This window comes from Coffea arabica, chromosome 11e, assembly GCF_036785885.1.
Source record: "Coffea arabica cultivar ET-39 chromosome 11e, Coffea Arabica ET-39 HiFi, whole genome shotgun sequence".
NCBI classification, from domain to species: domain Eukaryota; kingdom Viridiplantae; phylum Streptophyta; class Magnoliopsida; order Gentianales; family Rubiaceae; genus Coffea; species Coffea arabica.
The window spans coordinates 20929133-20952396 of NC_092331.1; the positions used below are offsets into that span (position 1 = coordinate 20929133).

The 23264-nt window shown below is 35.4% G+C and overlaps 1 protein-coding gene across 1 annotated transcript; it reads left to right on the forward strand.

Annotated features, from left to right (window-relative positions):
* Nucleotides 1-2004: 2004 nt before the first annotated feature.
* Nucleotides 2005-17156, forward strand: LOC113719093 (biotin carboxylase 1, chloroplastic-like). The gene is made up of 17 exons (XM_027244119.2): nucleotides 2005-2203; nucleotides 2346-2449; nucleotides 3009-3334; nucleotides 7425-7566; nucleotides 8921-9019; nucleotides 9139-9195; nucleotides 10043-10114; nucleotides 10926-11015; nucleotides 12876-12935; nucleotides 13671-13856; nucleotides 13944-14036; nucleotides 14123-14204; nucleotides 14679-14785; nucleotides 15601-15676; nucleotides 16109-16155; nucleotides 16256-16318; nucleotides 16774-17156. The coding sequence occupies exons 2-17, from the start codon at nucleotides 2387-2389 to the stop codon at nucleotides 16828-16830; spliced, it is 1620 nt and encodes a 539-aa protein (XP_027099920.1). The 5' UTR covers nucleotides 2005-2203; nucleotides 2346-2386; the 3' UTR covers nucleotides 16831-17156.
* The last annotated feature ends 6108 nt before the right edge of the window (nucleotides 17157-23264 follow it).

The following is a 23264-nucleotide window of genomic DNA, read 5'->3' on the forward strand; positions in this document are numbered from 1 at the left end:
TCAAATTTCATGCAAAAATTCGCACGGAAGGTCAGTTAACAAAGCCACTAAATTTTTAAGGATTTCCAAGGCAAATCTGCCTTGTACTTCCGTTTTCCTTTTTCTAACTTTTGGCCAATGAAATCGACTCAAATCTGGTTCATTTATGAAGGAAAAATCTAAGAAACATCCAGCATATATTTGGTAGGTGATTAACACCAAAAGTTTCAAAATAACAAGTCCCAATTCGAAATAAGCCATTAGCTAACCCAAAATTAGGGTTTTCTTTCTCTGATCCAGTTCTGTAATTCGGCCATAACTTACTCAATTCAACTTGAAATTGGACGTGTGGAGGCGTTGGAAACTACGTTCATAGGGTTACAATTTCTCAGAAGAAATCATTTTGAAATTCTGTCCATAACTAACTCAAATTCGAGCAACAAGTCACAGCACATAACAGGTTTTCTAAAGCAGCAATGAAACAGGACAGGTAACTTTGAAAGATTCGTACGGTTCACTCAAGTGGAATTGGGGGATGCATTTTATACCGTTAGAAAACTGGAAGTGTCTAGTTTCTAATGCCACAAACAGCACTCGATTTTGACATTGGAGCAAAGAGTTATAATCATTTGAAATTCGCTGTCAGAGCAACTTTGGACACGTTTTCCAGCCATGAAAAATTTTCGAAAACACAACTTTTCCCCAACCAATTCAGGTGATCTTTGGTGGAAACGTTCCACACAACCTATACAACATATCTACATCAAAATCAAGTCAATTGGACCACAAAAAATTGCACCAAGAGGCGTGGCAATGACAGGGCAGATTCGGCCCTTCAACATGCATCACTTCCTTTGATTTTCTTTTCACTTTTTTCAACTTAAATCCACTATATTAGCACTTAATCAACATAAATAACATCCAAACTCATCAAATCAGATCATCAAGTCCATTGTGGAATTTCATAGAACCCACTCACATGATTTTCAACAATCCAAAACTACCCACATGAAGCTAAAAGCTTCTAAGTGTAATTTAACTTACAAAATCTAAGATTTAAAGGGTGGATGATCATTACCTCCTAAATGTTGCTAGAGCAGAAATTTCGGTCCTTAGAGCTCCAAGAAAAACCGTGAGAATGAAGCTCTTCTCCTAGCCTAAGATGATCTCCAAGTTATTTGTAAGGTGTGGTATGAATTTGAGAGGATTTGGTGCAAGATTGAGAGGTGAAATGACGAAGAAACTTGGTCTTCTTCTCCTTGGTGTTGCACGGCTGCTTGAGGGAGAGAAAGGAGAGTTGTTGGCTGATGGTTGAGGCTTCCTTGAGAAGCTTAAGAGTTTGTGGCCACAATTACTCCAAAAGTCAACTAGGAATAGTACGCGTACGCGCGCGATTCGTGCTCGTTTCCTCTTGGGTTTATTTTACTTGTGCACTAAACCTCTAGTGCACTTCCATTGATACTATTATTATTCACTCTTAATAATCTATAAATAAAGGTCTAAAGTCCCTCGATTAATCGTGCGCGCGAAAACGCGTACTTCCGATTTGTGCGCGATAGAGTGAAATTTCTATGAAATTCTCACAACGATAATATTACTAACTAATACTTGAGTACTTAAATATAAAAATAACTATTTTAAAACTAATGTATGAGTTTTCAATCTCTAAGCTCACTGTACCCTCAATCGATTATTGCCTCCAAACGTGTATTCACTATTCTCACTAGACGAGTTTCCAAAAATTAAATTTTGTAACAAGTCATTTTAAAAATATATGTAAGTCATAGTTCCATGTAATTGGGTCCAAAATGGGTGGAATAAAATATTCGAAGCAAACAGGTAATTAAATATTTAAATAAGCTAGTAATAAGAATTTAAAATAGGTAATTTTGCGAGTCCTCACATATTTGTACAGCTAATTTTCATGCATTCATTTGCAACTGCACCCAAAAAAATAAATAAGCAAAAAAAAAAAAGAAAGGAGCAGCCCCGGAAGGTCCAAACCCCTTTGGCGGAGCATTCAATATGTGGCAACTAGCAAATAAGCTCTCCTCTCCAACAACGCCTCGTTTTCATCGACACCCAATCTCTTCAAATCTTCCCCAACCTCCCCCCATCCCCCAACCCGTTTCTTCATACTTTTCCTATAATCTATTATTCCTTCGTTCTCTTTCTTTCTCTGAGGAATTTTATCAAACAAATTAACGCATTACATTATCTTAAGGTATGCTCTCATTGATTACAGATCTCAGCATACTCAATGGCATTTTCGTCTTCCTGCATTACGTTACAATGCTCTGATTTCCCAAATTGCTAACACGTTCTTGCTTTTTTGTGGGTTCCTTGTATTTTTTCCCCTTTGAAAGATTTAGAAGAAAGAAGAACTTGAATTGTGGGTGATCAGAGAATGGATTCTGCAGCTATGACTTCTGTTTGCAGTAAATCCCTTTGCTCAACTCGCTCTACTCCTGTGAGTTCCACTCTTGTTTTTCTACCTTTCTTGTTATTTGTTTATTCCCAATTATGGGGTTTCCTTTAATGGGCTAGTTGCATGTTTTCTGCTGTTCTTAGGATCAGTTCAGACCCCCATGTTCTGTCTATCTGTGTTTTCTTTTTCCTTTTTCTTGGTTGGATTATTGAAATTGAGCTGGTTATCGTTGTGAAAACTTGACCTTTTTTTTTTTTTTTTTTTTTTCTGAAATGTAACATTTTCTTTAATCACATGAATGTTCGAGTAATAAATCAAGTCAAGGTTAATATTAGCACGTTGGAGGTGATTTATTTAGTGCGGCAGAATGCAGCTTCATTAAATTGGTCGAAAAGTCTGTAATTTGAGCAAATTCATTAGAAGAGTTGTATTTAGTTTGGAACTTACGCATCAAGGAAATGCATTGTTTGCGTTTTTGGCATATTAAATTTGTTTGGGACTGATATGATGCTGGTTCGCCTTGTTAGTTCACTTTTTATGTTTTTTCTTGGATCACACGAATTGACTTGATAGTGCTGCTGCTGCTGCTGCTTCATCTTAGGGTTTATTCCTGGGGACAACAAGAGGCATTAGGAGCTCCCAGTGTAGCTTCGTGGTAGGAAATAAGGTGCAGTTCCCTCGGCAGATTGCTCAAGCTTCTCGGCTTGTTTCTAAATCTGGAAAAAGTGGTGGGGCTCTTGCCACTACATGTCGTGCAGAGAAAATTCTGATAGCAAATCGTGGAGAAATTGCCGTTCGTGTCATTCGAACTGCACATGAAATGGGAATTCCTTGTGTTGCTGTTTACTCTACCATAGATAAGGATGCGCTTCACGTTAAACTGGCCGATGAGTCAGTTTGCATTGGAGAAGCTCCCAGCAGTCAATCGTAAGTTCTTTTGATGAATGCCTACTTCGTTATTTATCACATGATTGAAAGAAAGAGTTGCTGATTTATTTTATTTTATCTTTATTTCTTTGCTGCTTACTGCTTATTATCATGACTGAATTTTCAACATGTTGGAAATAAAATGTGAACATACAAGTTCAATGCAAAATCAATGTCCATACTTTGCAAGTCATGATACCTTAAACCAAAAATCCTTGTGGCAGTGTATGTTCCATGACTTTTCACTTTACCCTGCCGTACCCATCATTGACCCTTCACTTTATGCTAGAGTAGCCGTTTCTGTGGGACACCTTAGCCGAGCCCAGGTGACATAGGTGATAGCTGCAGGTACTGCATAGATCATTAACCATCTTGAGCTTATTCATGTCCTTGTGAAAAACACTTCTATTGTTGTCCATTGATTATATGTTAGCTTACTGTGTTCCACTCTAACCCCATTGCTTTCCTCAATGAGCTTTCCATTTTTGCTTAGAAAATGTAGAATAACACACAAAATGTAGGAAGGTGTTACAGTCTACATTTCTCTTCCATCCCACCCTCCCTCCCGGGGACAACAAAAAAAGAATTTTGTGTTGAATCTCTACTTCTCTGCTCCACATGCTTCCTCCAAGAATGTTTCTAGAAGTTTCTATGGTTTCATATGTTTAGGTTTAATAAGATATTTTGCTGTCCTCATTTTCTTATATTGAGCTGAAAGTATAAAACCTCTAGAGTTATATATATGATGTTATGTGAGTCCATTTTCGACTGATTGATGGAGGACCAACCAGCTCATGAACTAAAAACTATAAGAAGAAACAATAAGGGTCCTGATGTTATGATTATATTGGAGTAAGCAACCATTTGTACACTACAATGTTTTGATAGGATTTTCTTTGTTGAAGTCTTAGTTTTCTGTTTTTCTTTCAGCCCAATTTAGAGGATTCTAACTCAAATCCGTCCTTATTTTGTTTACTCTGGCTATATGATGTATAATACAATCCATGAATGTGCAAGAATCTTAAGTTATGATGAAAGTGAAGAAGAGCGTTAAGTTTTAGACCTCTTTAAATATATATTTATAGGGGATATACAGTTTCAGAAGATATGAATGGGAGAGCGCATCAAAAAGAGAGAGAGAATAGTAGATTGATTGTTTCCGTTTGTCTTTGATCAACTCCTAGATCTTGGCAATTCTCTTGATAGAGTTCTCAAGGATTTACCTCAGATGATCGTTAGATCTATTTTTACCCAATTGTTGATCCAAGTCCCAACTTGCCAAGTATTCGTACTACTTTGGGTCTGGGTCTCATCTCATCTGTGAATTCATGTTTGCAAATTAACTCTATGCAAAATTTGTCCTGAGCTTCGCATCATGATGAGCATTTTAGTTAGGGACCCTAGTGGTGTCCTGGAAAGTAGATTAATTATATAGATGATAACTGTTTTGGTGAAACCAGTTATGTTGTGTACGCATGCCTTGGCCAAGTCTGAATTGGGCCTGCACATGGGGGTTTGTATTAAGAAAATATTTTGTCCATGCTTACAGCTTACGATCTTAGATGAGGTAGTGAATTAGTAAGTTTCAGCAGTTTTTGACCAATTCCAAAGAAAGTTTTTGCAGTTTTTAGCCAATTCGTGCCTGATTTATTATTCATTTTTTCAGACTGCCAAATATGTGTGGACAAAGTTGCCTCATTGTCTTGTCTAGTTGTGTATGTGTATTGGGGATGTTCAGTAGGAGTATCAATTTCTTATTGTCTAAAGTACTTAGGTGTTATTCCTCATGCATTTTTAGCTGATAATAATCCTTTGTGATCTGTATTTAAGTAAGCAAGTTAGATAAGCTGTATTTGAGATAAATTTTTTTTTTGCCTCCCCCCCTGGGGGGGGGGGGGGTGGAGGACTTTAGATGATGATTTATCTAGACATGATTTAGGATTTGACACTCTGGTTTGTTTCTGATTTTGCTGTATATTTCATTATTTGTTCTTTCATTTCTTGTTTCAGTTGGTTTGTAAAGTGTCTGGCTGCCTAGTTGTCGGTACAACCCCATATTAACAGCCCTATGTAGTTAGCTTAGCTGGATATTTGTCACACCATGTGTGGGTTTGGTCCTTGTCACAATGAATATGTGGGTGGTTGTATTTTTCTGTCATCTTTGCTGTCACAAAATACAAAGATCTAGAAAATTTAAGAATGAAAATCCTTCTCTCTTTAGCTGTGAAGCAATATCTCTTCTTTTCACCTTCCACTTCTGTTACTTCTTCTCACAATCTCTTCTGATTTCTATACCACTTTTATTTCTTAAATCTAGCTTCTCAAATTCCACCAAGCAAACTGCCTATTCTTGTATTACCTCTAGGAATTAGCAAAGCAATGAGTTGTAAACTGAAATTTAGAAGATCCTCCATTAAATGATGTCCAAAAAATGCCTTGTGTATTACTTCAAAATGAAAATAGGCTTTGAAATGGTGAAGAAATGAACATGGGTGACTATGATAGTTAGAAGCGGTTTCATATCAGAAGCTCTGGTAGTCTTAAATGGAAGTCATTTGTATGCTATTGCTTGATTCACAGTACAGAACATATTTACTATGAGCGTGTAACACAGCATATTTGACCTGTCCTTTACCTAATTACTTAAAAGGAGGTAAAACATTTCAGATAGCTTATGTAATACGCGGTTAGAGTTTCCAGTGGTAAGGTGTATTTGCCTTGGTAGATGCTACCTTAACTTTGGTATGCTGAAGATTTTCAGAAATGTGAGAGTGCTACTCCAAGGTGAGGATGTCTTGGGGGCTGAAGCTACAATTCTTTTTGGCATGCTCATGATTTCACAAACAGGAAATACGACCTCGACTGTACAGATAACTGTACTCCCAACCTTAATTGAAGATTTAGAAATTTCTCTCAGAGGAATATTTTCTGATTGACCACTTCTACCTAGGCATTGGGACTTGGAGATGGTTCTTCTATAAATTTGTGACTGTCCTTTCTTTGAATTCCCAACCACCACCCTACTTGCTTGGCTCCATAAACCAAGAAAAGAACATTGTTTTATGGTTAAATCTAGACAGAGTACTGTAAACTGACTAATTCTATTTTGGTTTCTTTTTATTCAAAAAATAAAATTATTTCTGTAATTTAGAGATTTGGAATTTTGCAGTTTGCAAGATAAGTTAACACCTTAGATACAACTTGGTCCTATACATCAAAGACAAAAAAATGGCTTGCACAATGCTTAATGCAAGTGATTATACATGGATCAAATTCTCATTCCATTGCTGAATCCTGTTATCCTTCATCCTTCTTGTTCATCTGCATGTGGCAAGATGCACTTTATATCAGTCATGATCATATTAATTACTGCAGCAGAAAAAGTTGGTGCATGCTGAAATACACCCTGGTTTGTAGTCTTTCACAGTTAATCTGTAGTTGAAGTTCAAACCAACTTCTTAGTCCAACCTATAAGGAAATTCCAAGAGATATGCTGTATCAGCAAGGTACTTCAATTTCCGATGAAGAAGCAGTTCCTAATTACCTAGCTAGAATACTGTAAAATACTCAAGCAGCTGAAGAACTTTTTAATTGGTGAATCAAAGTATTAGTAGCAAAGTCTCCATCTAGCTTGCCTTTTAGTCACCTTTGCTTGGTGACAGGCAATTTTGAGTTGATTTAGTATTATCCAGCTAGACACGGCAAAATATGATATGACAACATATGAAGTTGGGACTTATAGAAGAAATATAAGATAAAGTTGATTTGCCTTCAGGGAGACTAAAAGATTGGTTTACTTGGATGAGTTTTAACTAATAGAACAGCTACTGAGGGTATGGTTAAGAATGGATGTGGAGAAAAATTAACACTTAAGGTTGACTAACAGGGTTGTCCTTTAATTGCGAGTCTGCCTTGTTTAACTGTACTTGGGGGTTTTCTAATCTTAATGATCCAATATCACCTTCTACTTCATATGATTGGATATCACCTTCTATTGTAACCTCTTTGGCTTCCAAAGACCATGATTCTAGTACTGCAGTATAATCTTGCTGGTATTGTCATACTCATTTCCTTCATGATGTCCTTGCAGGTACTTATTGATCCCAAATGTATTATCTGCCGCTATTAGTCGTGGATGTACAATGCTGCATCCTGGATATGGTTTCCTAGCTGAGAATGCTGTTTTTGTTGAGATGTGCAGAGAACATGGAATCAATTTTATTGGGCCAAATGTAAGTTCTTAAGAAGATGGAAAATGAAGTGTATTAAGTTTTGTCTTAATCTGGAATAAATTGTTTTAATTTGGAATGCTGATAATTCATGCTTTATGTTTTGACAACCTCACATAATTGGATGAGAAAGATGGGACTTGGCAATAAATCTGATGATACTAAATCAACTTAGTGAAGCAGTTTTGTCGTAGGTGGCCTATATACTAAGAGAAATATTTTGTGCTTTAGTACTCGTGATTAATTTGTTCAAACGAGCCCTTGTTAATGCTGGTAATATCTAAATGTAGCTTATGCTTTTAACCTAAAGGCTGTTTGTTGCTGTACTAATCATACTCTCTTAAGGTGTTTAACCAATTGATTCCTTTTACCATGCTCAACTTGAGGAATCACGTTCTTCAGATGGTATAGATGTCAAACATCCAGGAAAAAGGTTGGCACTCTAGTAGAATAGACTGCTGCACGTGATGGTGTGTTCTTTAAATACTGACTCATTGTAGCTTAACCAGTTGATGCCTTTTACTACACGCAACCTCAGGTAATCGTGTTCTTCAGATGGCATAAGCGTGAAATCTAGTAAAGGGGGTGGTAATTTAGTAGAATAGACTGCTACTCCTAATTTAGAAAGGCTCCGTTTGGATTAGCTGTTTTTGGGGGTGTTTTTGAAAAACTTTGCTGTAGCAGAGTTTTTAGAGTATATTTTAAAATATTTTTAGAAAATATTTTGAAATATTTTTTATTGGCATTTTATTTTGAGATATTTGGTAAATTTTTAAAAAATTTTAAACTAATTTTTAGATTATCTTTTAGAGTACTTTGTTGTAACTTTTATTGTATTTGAAAAATTAGTTTTTGAAAAACACTCCAAAAACAGGAGATCCTTGTTTTTTTAGCCGCAACTCCCTTGCGATGCTAAATACATTGCTGCTAAGTATGATGACAAAGGCATCATGAATTACTCAGAAGAAGCATCGATCCAAGGCATGAGACAAAAGGGAAGGAGCTTAGTGAAAAATTTTAAAATAAAATAAGGAAGGAAATAGACTTAATAAAATTAACATCCTTGGCAGTTTTTCTTTTCCAGATCTAACAAGCAATAGGCATTTCTAGATGTACAAACTCAGACTGGCCCCTATTTGCCTGTTTTTAGTAGCAGAGATGTCTTAAGGATGGATTTCAACATCTATGCTGTTGTGCGCAGTTCACTGTGAATACTCTTTTTGTGTTTACATTATAAATTGTACCTTTTATGGTCTCTAATTTAGATTTTTACAATGCATCTAAAATAGCTTCTTCAGAAATCTCTGTCCAGGCCTTTTCTAGAGGACTAGATTGCTTATTCCAAAGTGTCTTGCAGCCTGACAGTATCCGAGTCATGGGTGACAAATCAACAGCAAGAGATACAATGAAGAATGCTGGTGTTCCAACTGTACCAGGAAGTGATGGATTGTTACAGGTATTTGGTTCGAGTACCATTTCTTGCTTTAAAATGATAGGTTATATTTATTTATAACATAAGTAGCAGTATTACCATTTACATCTCTTTGAACCTCAAATAAATTTTTCTTGTGGTAGAGTACTGAAGAAGCAGTGAGGCTCGCTGCAGGGATTGGTTACCCTGTAATGATCAAGGTAATCCTATACTTCAACTTTTCAGATGCACAATTATGTGCATGTATGTAGCGCCCTATCTCTGTGTGTTTGTGTACATATTTATATACATATACCTGTTTGTAGATGTATGCAAATTAGAAGATGAATTTATGAGTATTTGTCAGATTTTTGTAAGTCATATATTACTGCAAGTGAAAAAAATTCCAGAGTATAAAGATGCAGCAATGGTTGACTGACTTGTACCTGTTACTGCATTAATAACTTGATGATTTCTTTCTTGGGAATACAGATACTGCATTTAGGATGTGCTTATCTGTTCTTTTATGTCTTTTACTATTGACCTATTTTATGGTAATATCAACTGTAGAAGTTAATCCTATTAGAAATTTGGATTCAACTGAGCACAGCTTGAGAAAAGCCCTATCCTGAGACTAAACATATACTAAAACTATTTTCGCGTTTCTTGTGAGATTGTGAATCAAATACGCATCCTCTAAGTTGTCAGATTATGTTTTTGCCTGCCAGCATACTTGCTGATTTACTCATGGAAAGAAACAAAAGACTTCCGCAATAGAGTAAAAAAGCAGTGTCATTTTTCCCTTATGTATAAAACCAGAAACTTCAGAATTTATCAAGCTTTAGCAGATTGAGTTGAAAGAATTACGACTATGCTTTGTTTGGCTGCAGCATACATGTGGAATAAATGTAAATATTGAAAACCTAGAACACTTAGAATGTAACATTGTTGATTCCCTGGAGTTGAAATTTTTGCCCTAAATGGTTATGAGATGCATGTTTAAGTGAAATGAATTGCAAATGCGTGTAAAGTCTTTGAGCATGACTTCTTTGTACATTATGCTTGAAGGCTACAGCTGGTGGTGGTGGAAGAGGAATGCGTCTTGCTAAAGTGCCTGATGAGTTTGTAAAGTTATTGCAGGTACTTTCCTACATTGATTTTGCTTGAAACATGCTTATGGTTAAGCGCAAGAAAGTGTAGTCTCCAGTTTTGGTGACTTAATTGAAAGATTCTGTGTGCTTGCCACTGGCTGAGCAACATTGAGCTAATTGCACCACACATCATTTGATACACTTGACTATTTGGTTTCATTCAGCATAGTTTTCATCATATATTTAGTGAAACAATAACACTTGGGATTTTTAGTTTGAGTGTGTTATTAGAAGTTAGCCATTGTATGATCTAATTAATTTTATATGTCTAACTAATTGATTTAATAAATCATTGCACCCCTACATAGAGGTCCTGGCTCCTCGTTTGATGCATACTAACCCAATATGTGGTTCTTAGAGATTTCATTGTGCAAGTAGTTTTCTTAATGTTTGAAGTGGGAATTGAAGTGCTGTCTGTTAACCTGTAGACTGTTCACAAAAGATTCAATCTTGAAGTGCAATGTATATTTTCTGACAGAAGGAGCATCTACCATCATATGTCAAAAATTTTACCTTTAAAGATATTATTTTCAGTTCTGCATCCTGCAAATTGCTATGTTGTTAGTTGTTATCCTTCACTTTGTATAGTCAGATTTTTCTTTCTTGCAATAGTCTTTGCTTATTTTCTGTTCTAATTGATGAAGCTCTGAATTTCAGAGTTCGTGCAAATGCACAAGAATATAGGCACACTGATTTTGTTCTTCTGGCAGAGCATCTTTGACTTTGTTGATAGGTAGCTCTTATCGGGTTTGTAATTGAGCCCTCATCTATTTTTGGGATTGGTTTTTCTGGTCTGACAGCAAGCTAAGAGCGAGGCTGCAGCTGCATTTGGCAATGATGGTGTTTATCTGGAAAAGTACATTCAGAATCCAAGGCACATTGAATTTCAGGTACTATCATTTGATTTAATTTTCTTAAATTGTCATTCATTAAGATCTTGAGCGTAGATCTGAAATTATAATAACCTGGTTAAATAAAGAATATGTTGTGTTCTTTACTATTATTGCTCATGCTTCGTGAGATGATGCTAAGATAGATGGACCTGATGCCCATGGATGCAAGTTTTTCTGCATTACAATGTCAACCCTTTTAAGGGCATTGGAGCTTATCGAATTATCACTGGTGGAATTATTCAAGTTAGAGTGTTGAATAAACTTGATAGAGCATATAGTAGAACCAATCCTGTAAATGTTGTTAGATAATTAGTTTTTTGTAAGCTTAATTACCTAATTGAATTGCACTAAAACGAACATCTTGGTAATACTTTTAGTAATGAAGTTTCATGGGGCTAACAGAATGCTGAATAATGTGGCACATGTGATTGCTAATCAGCCCGAAGCGTGGTTATCCAATCCACCTCTATTTTTATATTCCCTATAATTGCTTCGCAACTTATCTAATGAAGTTTATACTTGAAGAAGAAGAATATTTGCAGCTAAGAGGGACAAAAAAAGTGCACATGCCTCCTGTCATGGAATAAAGGAAGCCCTCTCAGTATAGCCTGACAAAGAATTCCTCAAAACCTCAAATTTGCTATAGTCCAGACCAAAGTGGAGCAGCCTTAGGTTTGCTTCTAGTCTTGCCCTGTAAAAGAGCACATGTTATTGGTCATATCCACTTACTGTTCAAAAGTGTGTTAATAGTATTATCCAAAGGATATAGGGTATCTTTCATAGAACAACGGGAAGTTGGGGAAACATCTGATGGTTTATAGTTCTTCCTAGAGGATATGAAGGGATAGATAATGTTTTAACACCTGTGGTATCTGAAGCATGAGAGAACTTCGAGATGTTTCAAATCTCAAGGAATGGTTAGTTTTCATATTTTAAAAATGTATATTTCATGGTATCATCCAAAATAGAAGTTACGCAGAAATGCATCTAAAGATCTAAGCTATACAGAGGAAGAAAAGGCTTGTAAAAACTCTCTTAACTTTGCTTCCAACTAGTAAGTAACATGCTTTAGTTATTTTGGTGATTCATTTGCTGTTCAAATATGCTATTCAATGCGTTTTTCCAAATGGAAATGGTCTATTGCACTGATATGAGCTCCAAACTACATGGAGATTTATCAAAGTTACAAGGCTTGAAATTATATTAACAAACTAATTGTAGCATAGGTATATTAGTCCAGTTAACCGGATTTCCATTTCAATCGTATTGTTACACTTGATATCGAGATTTGGACTTCATGTAAATTGCCCAATAAGATTTGAGGTTATGGTGCTACAAAATAGAGGTGTTCTGTCATTTCTCTCGTCGGCAAGATAATCATGTCACTAGCTACTGCTGACTATTGTTGTGTCTTTGCTGTCTCTTTTTAATCAGAAAGCTAATAAAAAAATAACAAAAACTGATCGTTGCTTGTTTTCTGAATCGTATTGGCTCTTTATCAGTCTATGATGCAGGGTTTTTATCTCGGTTTTATGTTGTACTAAGGTCACTGCAAAGGGCCTGCAGTGACTTCTTTTTGTAACCTGGCGTAGTAGCAAGATCATTATTATTCTCATCTCCATAAGAACCTGCAGTGTATCTTGACTGAAGCATATTTAATTTTTTTGCTTGTGAAAACATACTTTTATCTCTCCTCTTGTCTGTATTCCATTTTCATTGATTAAGTACATAATTTTTAAGTGGTTGTAGAACTATAAGCCCAAAAAAATAAAAAAGATCCCATTGCTTTTGATTTATGTCATATGCTGCAGTTAATAAAATGTTAGATTCACATGAATTTGTCTTTTGGTTTTCCAGGTTTTGGCAGACAAGTATGGAAATGTTGTGCACTTTGGAGAACGTGATTGCAGTATCCAGGTAATTTTGCTGTATGTTTGTTAATGTGAGGCTAAAAATATCAACTGGAGCTGTCCAAAGAAAGATCAAGGTTTGCAAACTCAAGACCTTAGTTTTTGTGGAAAGGGTTTTAGTTACCAACATTCCATGGTCCAAATTAACCTGCAATTTTTATTTTTTTAATTTTTTTTATCAGGGGAAGGGTGGGATAGAAGCAGGTATGGGAGGATTTGACCCTAGGTCCTCTAATTCCTAGGTCCTCAATATTAGCCCCTAGACCAAGGCCTACTCAGCTCCTGCAATGTTTAGTTTGATGCAAATACTTTCATAATCTGGTGTCCTCATATTTCATTTCACTTTCCAGAAAAACTCAAAACTGATAAATCCATCATTGAACTGTGTGTTACACATCTGCACAATCAAGCTGTAGCTCTAAGGACTTAAGTAAAGCCAGCTAATTTTTAAGTTTCAGTAGTGCAGCGTTAGTATGTAACCAAAATTTTAACTATTATGGTTCCTTTTTTCATCAAACCATTTTTTTCTTAATAATATTAACCTATGGGTGCATCTAAGTTTTTTGGACTTTTTTTGTGTGCATAGCTTAGTTCATTTCTACTTTTGTTGGTATAATGGAAATTAAGTGAAATCTGGACAAGTTTGCTTCTTGGCAAAATGGTTTTTCTGCTGACGTTTCTTGAAAACTAACATAGCTAGTTGGAGGAATGAGTGCAACTGATTATTTGTGTATTTATGCAGAGAAGAAACCAGAAGCTGCTTGAAGAAGCACCCTCTCCTGCATTGACAGCAGAGTTACGGAAAGCCATGGGTGATGCAGCAGTTGCTGCAGCTGCCTCTATTGGTTACATAGGCGTTGGTACTGTCGAGTTCCTTTTGGATGAAAGGGGTTCCTTCTATTTTATGGAGATGAATACTCGAATTCAGGTGGGAAAAGGCACTTCGGCATTTTATCAAATTTGTACTGAAGTATTATATTAGGGAATTGTATGATCTATTTTAAATTAAACATAGGTGGAGCACCCAGTGACAGAAATGATTTCTTCTGTGGACCTGATTGAAGAACAAATTCGTGTGGCTATGGGAGAGAAGCTTCGTTACAAGCAGGCACGAGTTATGGCTTTACAAATACAGAAAGTATAATACATAAGACTCAGTATTTATTCCCACTTAATGTTTTTCATTGTTGACAGGAGGATATTGTGTTGAGAGGACACTCAATTGAATGTCGTATAAATGCAGAAGATGCTTTCAAAAACTTCCGACCTGGGCCTGGTAGGGATTTTCTGAAGTTTAGATGCACTTATGTTGAATAATTTTGCTCACCAAATGAACTTTGGTTGAAGCGAAACAGTAGTAATAAGCTTTATGGAGTCTTTCCCAATTTAAGACTTCTAGGAGTCATTAGGTTTTCCCATTCGTAGCCTACCTTCTGATGATCCAACTGAAAGCCTATTTTGCAAATGTAATTTTTCAATTGTTAGGACATGGCTTGTACAATTAGCTGCTGATGGATGTTATATATATGTGGAAGAATTGGGAAATATCAATTTGATGAATCATTCAGTAGAATGTTGTTATTTTGCTTTATTGTTTGTCACAGGGGTTCAATCATTCTAGTTGTTAAATGTGGCAAGTATTCTTATATAAGATAAATACTTTTGTCCTGACCGGTTGTTTAGTTTGTGTTCAACATTTGTTAAATTAAGGGAAGCTCGAAAAATTGATGTGCATATCTATTAAAAACAGGGAGAATAACTGCATATTTGCCAGCTGGAGGTCCATTTGTGCGAATGGATAGCCATGTTTATCCTGATTATGTGGTTCCACCAAGCTACGATTCCCTGCTTGGAAAGGTTAGTCAACAAATATCATGTATTTGTATTTAAATGCAATATGGCTTCTTTTTCCCTTGTCTTTCCTTTTTTTCTCCTGCTTACAACTTCCATGACTTCTGTGATGAATGATACTTCTATAAGAATATGAATATTGGATGCACAACAACCCAAAGTTTGATACATTTCACTCTATGTGAGATACTGCAAGACCATAGAAGTGGGCTTAAAGCATACCTATTGATTTGTATATTCTGTGGGCTTCAAACGGGTGAACTAGGTTAAACTGGTGTGCAGATAAAATTTTTAAATTGAAATATGGGAATTTCTGTAATTCTTTGGGTAATTAATGATCTATTTATGGAAATTCCCTGATCAAAATTTGTATTAAGTTGATGAGATGCGAAAAATGAATGTTGGTATTATTTTGTGCCTATATCACTATGCATTTCTCTATGGAAAAAATGATGGAGCCTAAAATTTCTAAAGGACCTTGGCTCCAGTGAAAAGGTACTAAAAGTGGACATATAGTTACCATAGCATGCTTATAATGCTATATGCCATAGCAAAGACATAACATTTCTCGATTTACTTGGGGATAATTTTTGCATGAATGGGAGTGCTTGAATGGATGTTTTAGTTTTTGAGATTTGCAGTAAGCATTTGTTATTCATTTTTTGGGATGCTGTGGGGCATGATATTATAGAAACATGATCTGTGGTAGCTATATGGAGATTATATGGTTGTGTATTGTACTTCAGCTGTCTGTTATCTTCACCTTCATTTTCCATGATAGCTCTATCCCGTAATTTTAATGTTGCTTGATGTGAATTTAGCTTATCGTATGGGCTCCAACAAGAGAGAAGGCAATTGAACGCATGAAAAGGGCTCTTGATGACACAGTCATCACAGGTGAGATGGGATCCTCCAGCTTATTTTTCTTCCCTTCAATTTGCGATTGCCCAGATTGGCAAATCATTTTTCCAACATCAAATGAATTTGGTTGGAAAGTTTGCCTTTCCTAGATTAACACATTCATTATAAGCCAAGAAAATGGAGTAACAAATGACTAACCGGGAACGGGATATTTGGACTTCAACATGGTCCTATCCTGTCTCTATATTCATTTTCTTTCACTTCTAACTGATTATTATTTCTCAGAACCAAAAGTTGAGATTGACCATCACTGGTTTCCATAGACATGGTTGAGCAATTTTGCTGGTGGTCCCATAAGTTTCAAATTTGGGATACTGTTTGATCGACCTTTGGAGTTATCAAATAACTGTACTCTCTTTTATTTCCATTAACTCTAGAGTTCTAACATATGAACTGTCCTTTTCCCAGGGGTGCCAACTACAATTGATTACCACAAACTTATCCTGGACGTTGAGGTAGGCAAAAATTGGATGAATTGATTGTGCTCTATTATTTTATTATCTGGAGTTTGTAGGTGTGTGGTTGTTAACTGAAATTTTCATGTTGCCAATGCAGGATTTTAGGAATGGAAAAGTAGACACTGCTTTTATTCCTAAGCATGAACAGGAATTGGCTGCAGTAAGATCTTGAGATACTCGTATTCCATAGTTTTAGCATTTTGTTTCCCCATATTTTATTCAATCCCTCCACCCCCACCCCCCACATCATGGTTAAGCACTGCACATTTTCATGCATAGAGAAGGCAAACCTAGAAAAAGACACTGCCTTCTTTTGGTGTCAATTGTACATGTGCCTCATGCGGTGCTTCCATGTTAAAGTACCTTTTTTGGAACTTATCGTCGTGGTGATGTTATTAATCATTAGTAGCACTAGAGATGGGGCCAGAAGCTGATTGTGCATTTCTACGTCAAAGTGGCAAATCTATTCTTGATCTTAGAGTGCATAATGTCTCAAGAATTTGAGCTGTGACCTAGCATAACCTACTTGAGCTCTATTATAGCAGTCCAGTCATGTTCTATCACTCTAATTTTGGTTGTTGCTTCCAATCTTTCTGACTGGATTGCCTTTTGCAGCCCCAGCAAATTGTACCAGCTACCTCGGTGAAGGAGTTGGCGAAGGCAGCTGCCTGATTTGCTTTGTTGTTAGTTTGATCGAGCTTGTTTACGTTGGAATTTGCTTTCCCAGAGCAGTCCAGATCCAATGCATTTTTTCCTCCAATACATTTTTACATTTAGCGAATTGTTTGTGAATGAAAAAATCAGTTTTGTTTTAGGATTTTTAATAACAAAAATAGTACACTAAGGTTGTTCTCTATAACCTAGCACATTGTAACTGTAGTGTTTTGGTATCAGAAATTAGATGAGATCCCCCTATTTTCATCTTCTTGAGGTGGTGCAGAACAGTTTGAGAAGTTGGATCATTCGAAGAAATTACAGACTGTTATTTTTGTTATAAACCGTTTGCTGTATATTGGTAAATTGAAAATAAATTACGATAATCTTGCAACTTTAGCCCTAAGATGTGCAAACCTGAAAGGACCAAGAAACTTTTACAAAATGAATAGGTGAATGATAGGAGAAAGCCATCAGAATATCATACCATAGTAATATTGAGCTGATCACTCTGGTAGCACTTATGACCAATGTGAATTTGCTGCTTTAAGCTTACTATACATTTTCATGCATAGCAACCACAAAACAAACTGCTCGTTATTTTGGGTGTGAAAATGTCAAATGTACAGTCTGCGTAAATGGCTTACTTCTGACGCGTGTATGTTTTTTTTTTTTTTTTTTAAATGTTGAAGAGCCTTTATCTCAGAACTCATCTTTCTGGTACTATAACTAACTAACTAGCTGCAACAGAGAGATTGGACCAAGACCTGATTTTGATATGCTTTAACATCAAAAAATTATCAAGCAAAGACATGATCTTACCCGAATGAATACATGTTAGTACTTTTGCTAACCAAAATTGCGAATATGGGCTCAAAGTTCAAGGTACTTTATTTTTATATGCCCTGTTAATCAATTTTAAAAGCAAAGATTTAGCTGCTAGACAGATATATCGCGCACAAGTACAGAGATTCAAAATATCCTCTTATGCTTCAAGTTGTATCATTACTTCAATTGCTAACGAGTAAATTGCTTACGTTGTATTATATAACCCCTTTGTTCTAGCCTCTAGGGCGCAACAAGTCGAGTTAAAAACTAATATTGCTCTATTTGATCCCCAATTAAATTAAAAATAGCTGTGCTTATGCTTAAACTTGAATCAAAGCTTGAGCTTGATGGGAAAAAAAAGAGAGAGTTGGAACTCCAAAAAGCAAAGGAAGGTTGAGCTCGAGCAATTTACTCCTAGAACTTCACCAGTACACAAACATGACCGTTCACTAGAATTTCAAGTCAAGAAATTTCACAGATCTTTAAATTGGAAATTTCACCATAACTAGTTCATTGCCACATGCAAATTAATGTGAAATTTAATTGATATAATCATATTAGCCTTGATTCTTAATGATGTTATTATTACATTTTTAGGACATAAAGTGCTTTTACATTACACAAATGCAAATATTATCAAAACCATACATGTTTCTTTTTTTTTTTAGTGTAAGCAGGAGGACTCGAACCCGAGACCTCTTGCTTTCACTCCCTTCCCCCGTACCACCCAACCCATCCCTCCCCCCCAAAACCATACATGTTCACACAGACCAACAAAATAGAAAATACTATCACGTAGAACATGCGCGCGCACACACACACGCATATATGTGTACACACACACACATACTAGAAAAACAAAAGAGAATCTGCATTTCAGAGAAAAGGCATGTTCTTTGAACATTTAAAAATAGCCATGTTAAAAACAAATAAATAGAAATAATTGTAGGAAAAATAGAATAATATACCTTTGCAAGTAAAATGAATAATCATATAACAAGCATAGAAAAATTGATGCTTAAAAGATACACAAGATGAAGAAAATATTCATATCACATAAGCAACATTAGTTTCTTGTACAGTTGGGTGCATGCTAGGGAAATTTGACAAAATATAAATTACAAAAAACATAATTCAAAATGAGTAAAGAAGTATTCCATCAATGTCCAAATTTGACAGAATATAATTACATTAGTTTCTTGTACTAAAAAAGCATGATGTATTCAATCACTGTCCAAATTTTTATTTAAAACATTAATAGTGTGTGTATGTGTGTGCATATGCGCGCGCGCATGTGTGTATACATATATATGTGTGTGTATATATATTTATATATATATGTATGTATGTATGTATGTATGTATCCACACACACATACATAAGTACATACATATATATACATAGCAAAGTCTTAATTTAAGTGATGTCCCTCTTCTATATGACACAGTAAATTGAAAAGAACATACCAGTCATTTCATTAATTGAGTTACTTATTAGTGTTTGAGTTTTCTTCAAATAACCAATTAAATGCAATGCTATATATGAATAATTTTTATTCGTTTATTTGAAGTATTTTCTCTTAAACTATATAAGATAAGGAGTAATTTGGTAGATATGGAATAATGATCACGTATATATGAGGTAATATTATCCAAGTTGAGACAATGAAATATCAGTCAAATTATTCGAAGAACTCTTTTTTGTAATCAAAATTGTTTAGCAGTAAAATTGATTCAAGTATCACGTATCACGTTGTAATGAAATGTTGAAGGTAACTACTTCTTTAAATCAATAAATCAAGAACTAGAAGAAATAATAATCATATTGTATTAGTTTAAATATTAACCAATTGCAAATATAAGGATTGATGCACGTGTATGAAGTAGAGAAATTGGCACCCCAAATCTGAAGTGATATTGAAGAAGAAAATTTTCAATTAGTGTTTAATTGGACTAAATTAGTGATAAAACATCCAAATATTAATGAATTAAAAAAACTTCATAAAGTTGAAAAACTATGTGGATAGATATGTAAATTTAAAAAGTAAGTAGATGAAAACTAATTTATATATATTTAGTGTGAACAAGTCCAGCATATTGAATGTTAACACAAATATTATAGATCTAAATCCAAATATTGAATGTTAACCATAAACTAGGAGTGTAGCCAAATCCTAATATCGCATAATTAACTATGCATGACTTACTAGTTGCATGTAGCTATGGAGAACACATTTATACCAATAATTCATCCCTCTGATAGTCTGTGTGGTTGGTCAATTGAAAATTAATGCATGAGGGTGTTCTAATAACAAAAACCAAGTAAATTGGTATATCAATGCAAATAAATTTAATAGGAAAGTAGTAGTTGAAGTGATAGGCAAAGAGCAAAACCCAATAGGCTATGCACCAAAAAATAGAACCAAGAAAGTTACCCATCGAAGTTTAGTGGGGTAGAAAGAAGCAGTAAATGTCCCTGCATTTAGGAGAGAGCTACAGTTGATAGCATTGTGTATTACGTTGTAATAGGGTTGTCTAGATGTTCTTCGTCATCCGAGTTGTAGTTCTTTTTCAAGCAGGAAATGTGTTACTACTATTATTTTGTCTAGTGATTGAACGTGTAGTTTCCAATTGTGATAATATAGGACATACCATGAAGCTTACGTAGAAATAGAATAATAGAGGTTAGGTGATGCAGACTCCATGAGACAAATAATAGGTAAATTTAGTGTAATCATATGAAATACAAAAAATCCATCTTATAGCTAAAAATTGACATAGGTTTGGATTAGAAATTTAATTGTTTAAGGAGCTGAAAAAGTAGGACAAGTAAGATTCTTATTAATGTACTTTAAGTAGAAATTTCAGTAAGCCTCTGGTAAACCATTTCTGTATTTTTCAAAATCTCCGTCAATAGTTCATATGTGTTATAAGTAATAATCTTATATCAAGTTTATATTATCAATTTTGTATTAAAAAAGGTTCAATTTCTTGCACAGAAGGTATGCTACCCTTCAAACAACCTTGTAACAAACTTGATGATAGTAAAATTAAAAATGACATGAAAAACATGAAGTTCTACACTAAATAGATTGCCACTTCCCTACAATCAAACTTTTATACTTTTAGACTTTTCTCTACACAATAGAGGTTGACTTTGTCAGAAAGTAGAACAGCAAAGAATAAAACATATTACCAGAAAAAAAGTTACCTTTATGCCTATGTTTTATAGAGTTTCCTAAGCACATGTACTAAATTATTAAATAATTTTAGTACTCTTCCTTAACAAAGATTGGAAACTCTGGTGTCATTTTCAAGGATCTACTCAAACTTAGTAAATAAGTCATGAATATTGAAATTATAGGCATAAGGCATGATAGAAAAACAGCCATCCTCTGGTTGATAACTTTTGTCCATTGATCTCCACTCCTCCCTTCTAAGTTTCACATAAATTTAGCAATGACCTCATCTACTAATGAGGCCTCACAATCGAGAAGCCAATCTCAGGTCCTTTTCCTTTTCACACACCAATCTCACTTGGTTGAGAGTTGACATTTATGGACTAATCTTTGAGGCTGTGCTTCATTTTACTCATAAGTGTGCATTGGTTGTTATCTTCATCTAATAGTCTTAAAATTGAATTGAAAGGGGTTAGTTTCAAATTACATTTCTCTAGTCAATTTTGAGCAGTTTTTACTCCTTTCCCTACCCACTGGGCCCCCAAGATGCCATGGTGCTGTTGCCATTGACATCACCCTACTCATGCTATTTCAAACCAATTGAATCAAATGTCTTACCTCTTTGATTATTGAGTTTTTCACAGATTTCATTGATAAAGCCATCTCTGCCATGGAATCATGCACCTTTTCATGGCTTTCTTTGCTCTCTCGTGCAAACTTTTCTAAGTTTGTTAATTTGACTCCATAAGTGCAGTTCTATCACATTGGACCTCTTTCACCTTCCCCTTAAATTTCCATATAGCATCTCCATCACCCTATAGGAAGAATGAAAACTAGTATAAAGCATGAACGTAATTAAAATTTGACATGTTACTGCATATTACCTCAGCCACCTTAAATATCTGAATGTTTTCAATGTCTTTTCCGTTTGCTCATATTGTTGCCTCCAATATCTGTGCTGTATGTGCATCTCTCTCTATAGAAAAATGGTTTACATGGAAGACCGGAATAGCAACACAAAAAATGACGTATTGTCTAAGACTCCATTATGCTTTCCTATACAAACAGTCATAGATGAAAAGGAACAAAAAGAAGTTAATGTAGTTTATTCATAAATGTGTGCACCATGATAAAAGTTAGCAACCATCGATCCCAACTCCCGATTTTATTTTTACTTTCTGTATGCCTTCTACAAGTTGATCCAGAACAAGTTTGGCCCAATTTACATCCTCATTTTGTTGAAGATTTTGAGATATGGAATATAGCTTCTTCTTAGACCAAATTCAGTTGACAAGCATTATATATTTATCTGTAACATACATAGCGAACACCTTGAACTTTAACCTATTATTGGATAGAGATTTGAGGTTCTTTCTCATGTTAGCAATGAAAATTATCTCACTCATTTGTATATTCAGCACACTCTCTAGTTCCTAGTCAATGGAATGTTCAACTCTATCTCAAGCGCCCTTTTTTAGCTAATCTCTAACACATGCTCTATTGCTCCATGCTATCCAGAATGACTCTAAAGTTGAATCCATGCATGTTGAAGATTCTATTTTTGCTATTGAAGCTATCACCCAACAAGGTTAAGAAATCCTTTCTCATGTCAGATGCTTGAATCATTAGCACGGACCACAACCAAATCTCATTCATAGCCTGTCGTTATTTGTAGACACCAAATTTTTAAGGAGTTTCGTTTGTTATTATTTCTATTTTTGATTAATTTCATTTTTATTTTTATTTTTTATTTTTTAGGTCATTTTATCATTTAATTAAACTTTAATCATTTAATTTTCAATTTAATGTTGTTTCGATGTTAGGGTTTTACTTTATCTTATTTTATTTTTTGTTTTTGCACATAAGCCTATTTTGGTGGATGAGATCTTGGCCTTTCATCTTAGGTTTAGTTTTTCTTTAGGGGAGGTGCCTTAAAAGGAAAGGGAGCCGAAAAACAAAGGAGGGGACTGGAGTCTAAGGCAACGGACGAGGGAAAGAAAAGAATACAGAGCAAGGAAAAAACAGGGGAGGTTACGGGCAAAAACCGAAAATGAAAATGAAAAAACAGAGAGGGGCGGCTGAAAAAAGGGGAGAGCTTCGTGAGGCAGGGGAGTTTCGTCTGAGAAGGGAGCTACGGCTGAGACAAGAAAAACAAAAGGGGGCTAAGAAGCAAAAAAAAAACAGAGGGTGCCAATTAGAGAGGAAATGGAGGGCGGCTAAGGGGAAAAATCTGGAGAAGAGGGGAGAGTTTTCGGGTGAGGCCAGAAACCGAGAGAAAAGCTACGGCTGAAGGAGCAAGGCTTCGGACAGAAATGAAAAACTAAGGAAAGGGCCAAAGGAAAGCTTCAGGCGTCTGGGAAGAAGCAAGAAAAACAGAGGAGGCTGCCTCTGTTTTCTTCTTTTTTTTCCTTTTCGCGCACCGCCGCCCACCCCAAATCTCCTCTCT

Coding starts and splice junctions, on each gene's coding strand:
- LOC113719093 (XM_027244119.2), top strand. CDS start 2,387: ATGGATTCTGCAGCTATGACTTCTGTTTGCAGTAAATCCCTTTGCTCA. Junction 13,857..13,943: donor AGATGAATACTCGAATTCAG/GTGGGAAAAGGC, acceptor AATTAAACATAG/GTGGAGCACCCAGTGACAGA. Junction 16,319..16,773: donor ATGAACAGGAATTGGCTGCA/GTAAGATCTTGA, acceptor TGCCTTTTGCAG/CCCCAGCAAATTGTACCAGC.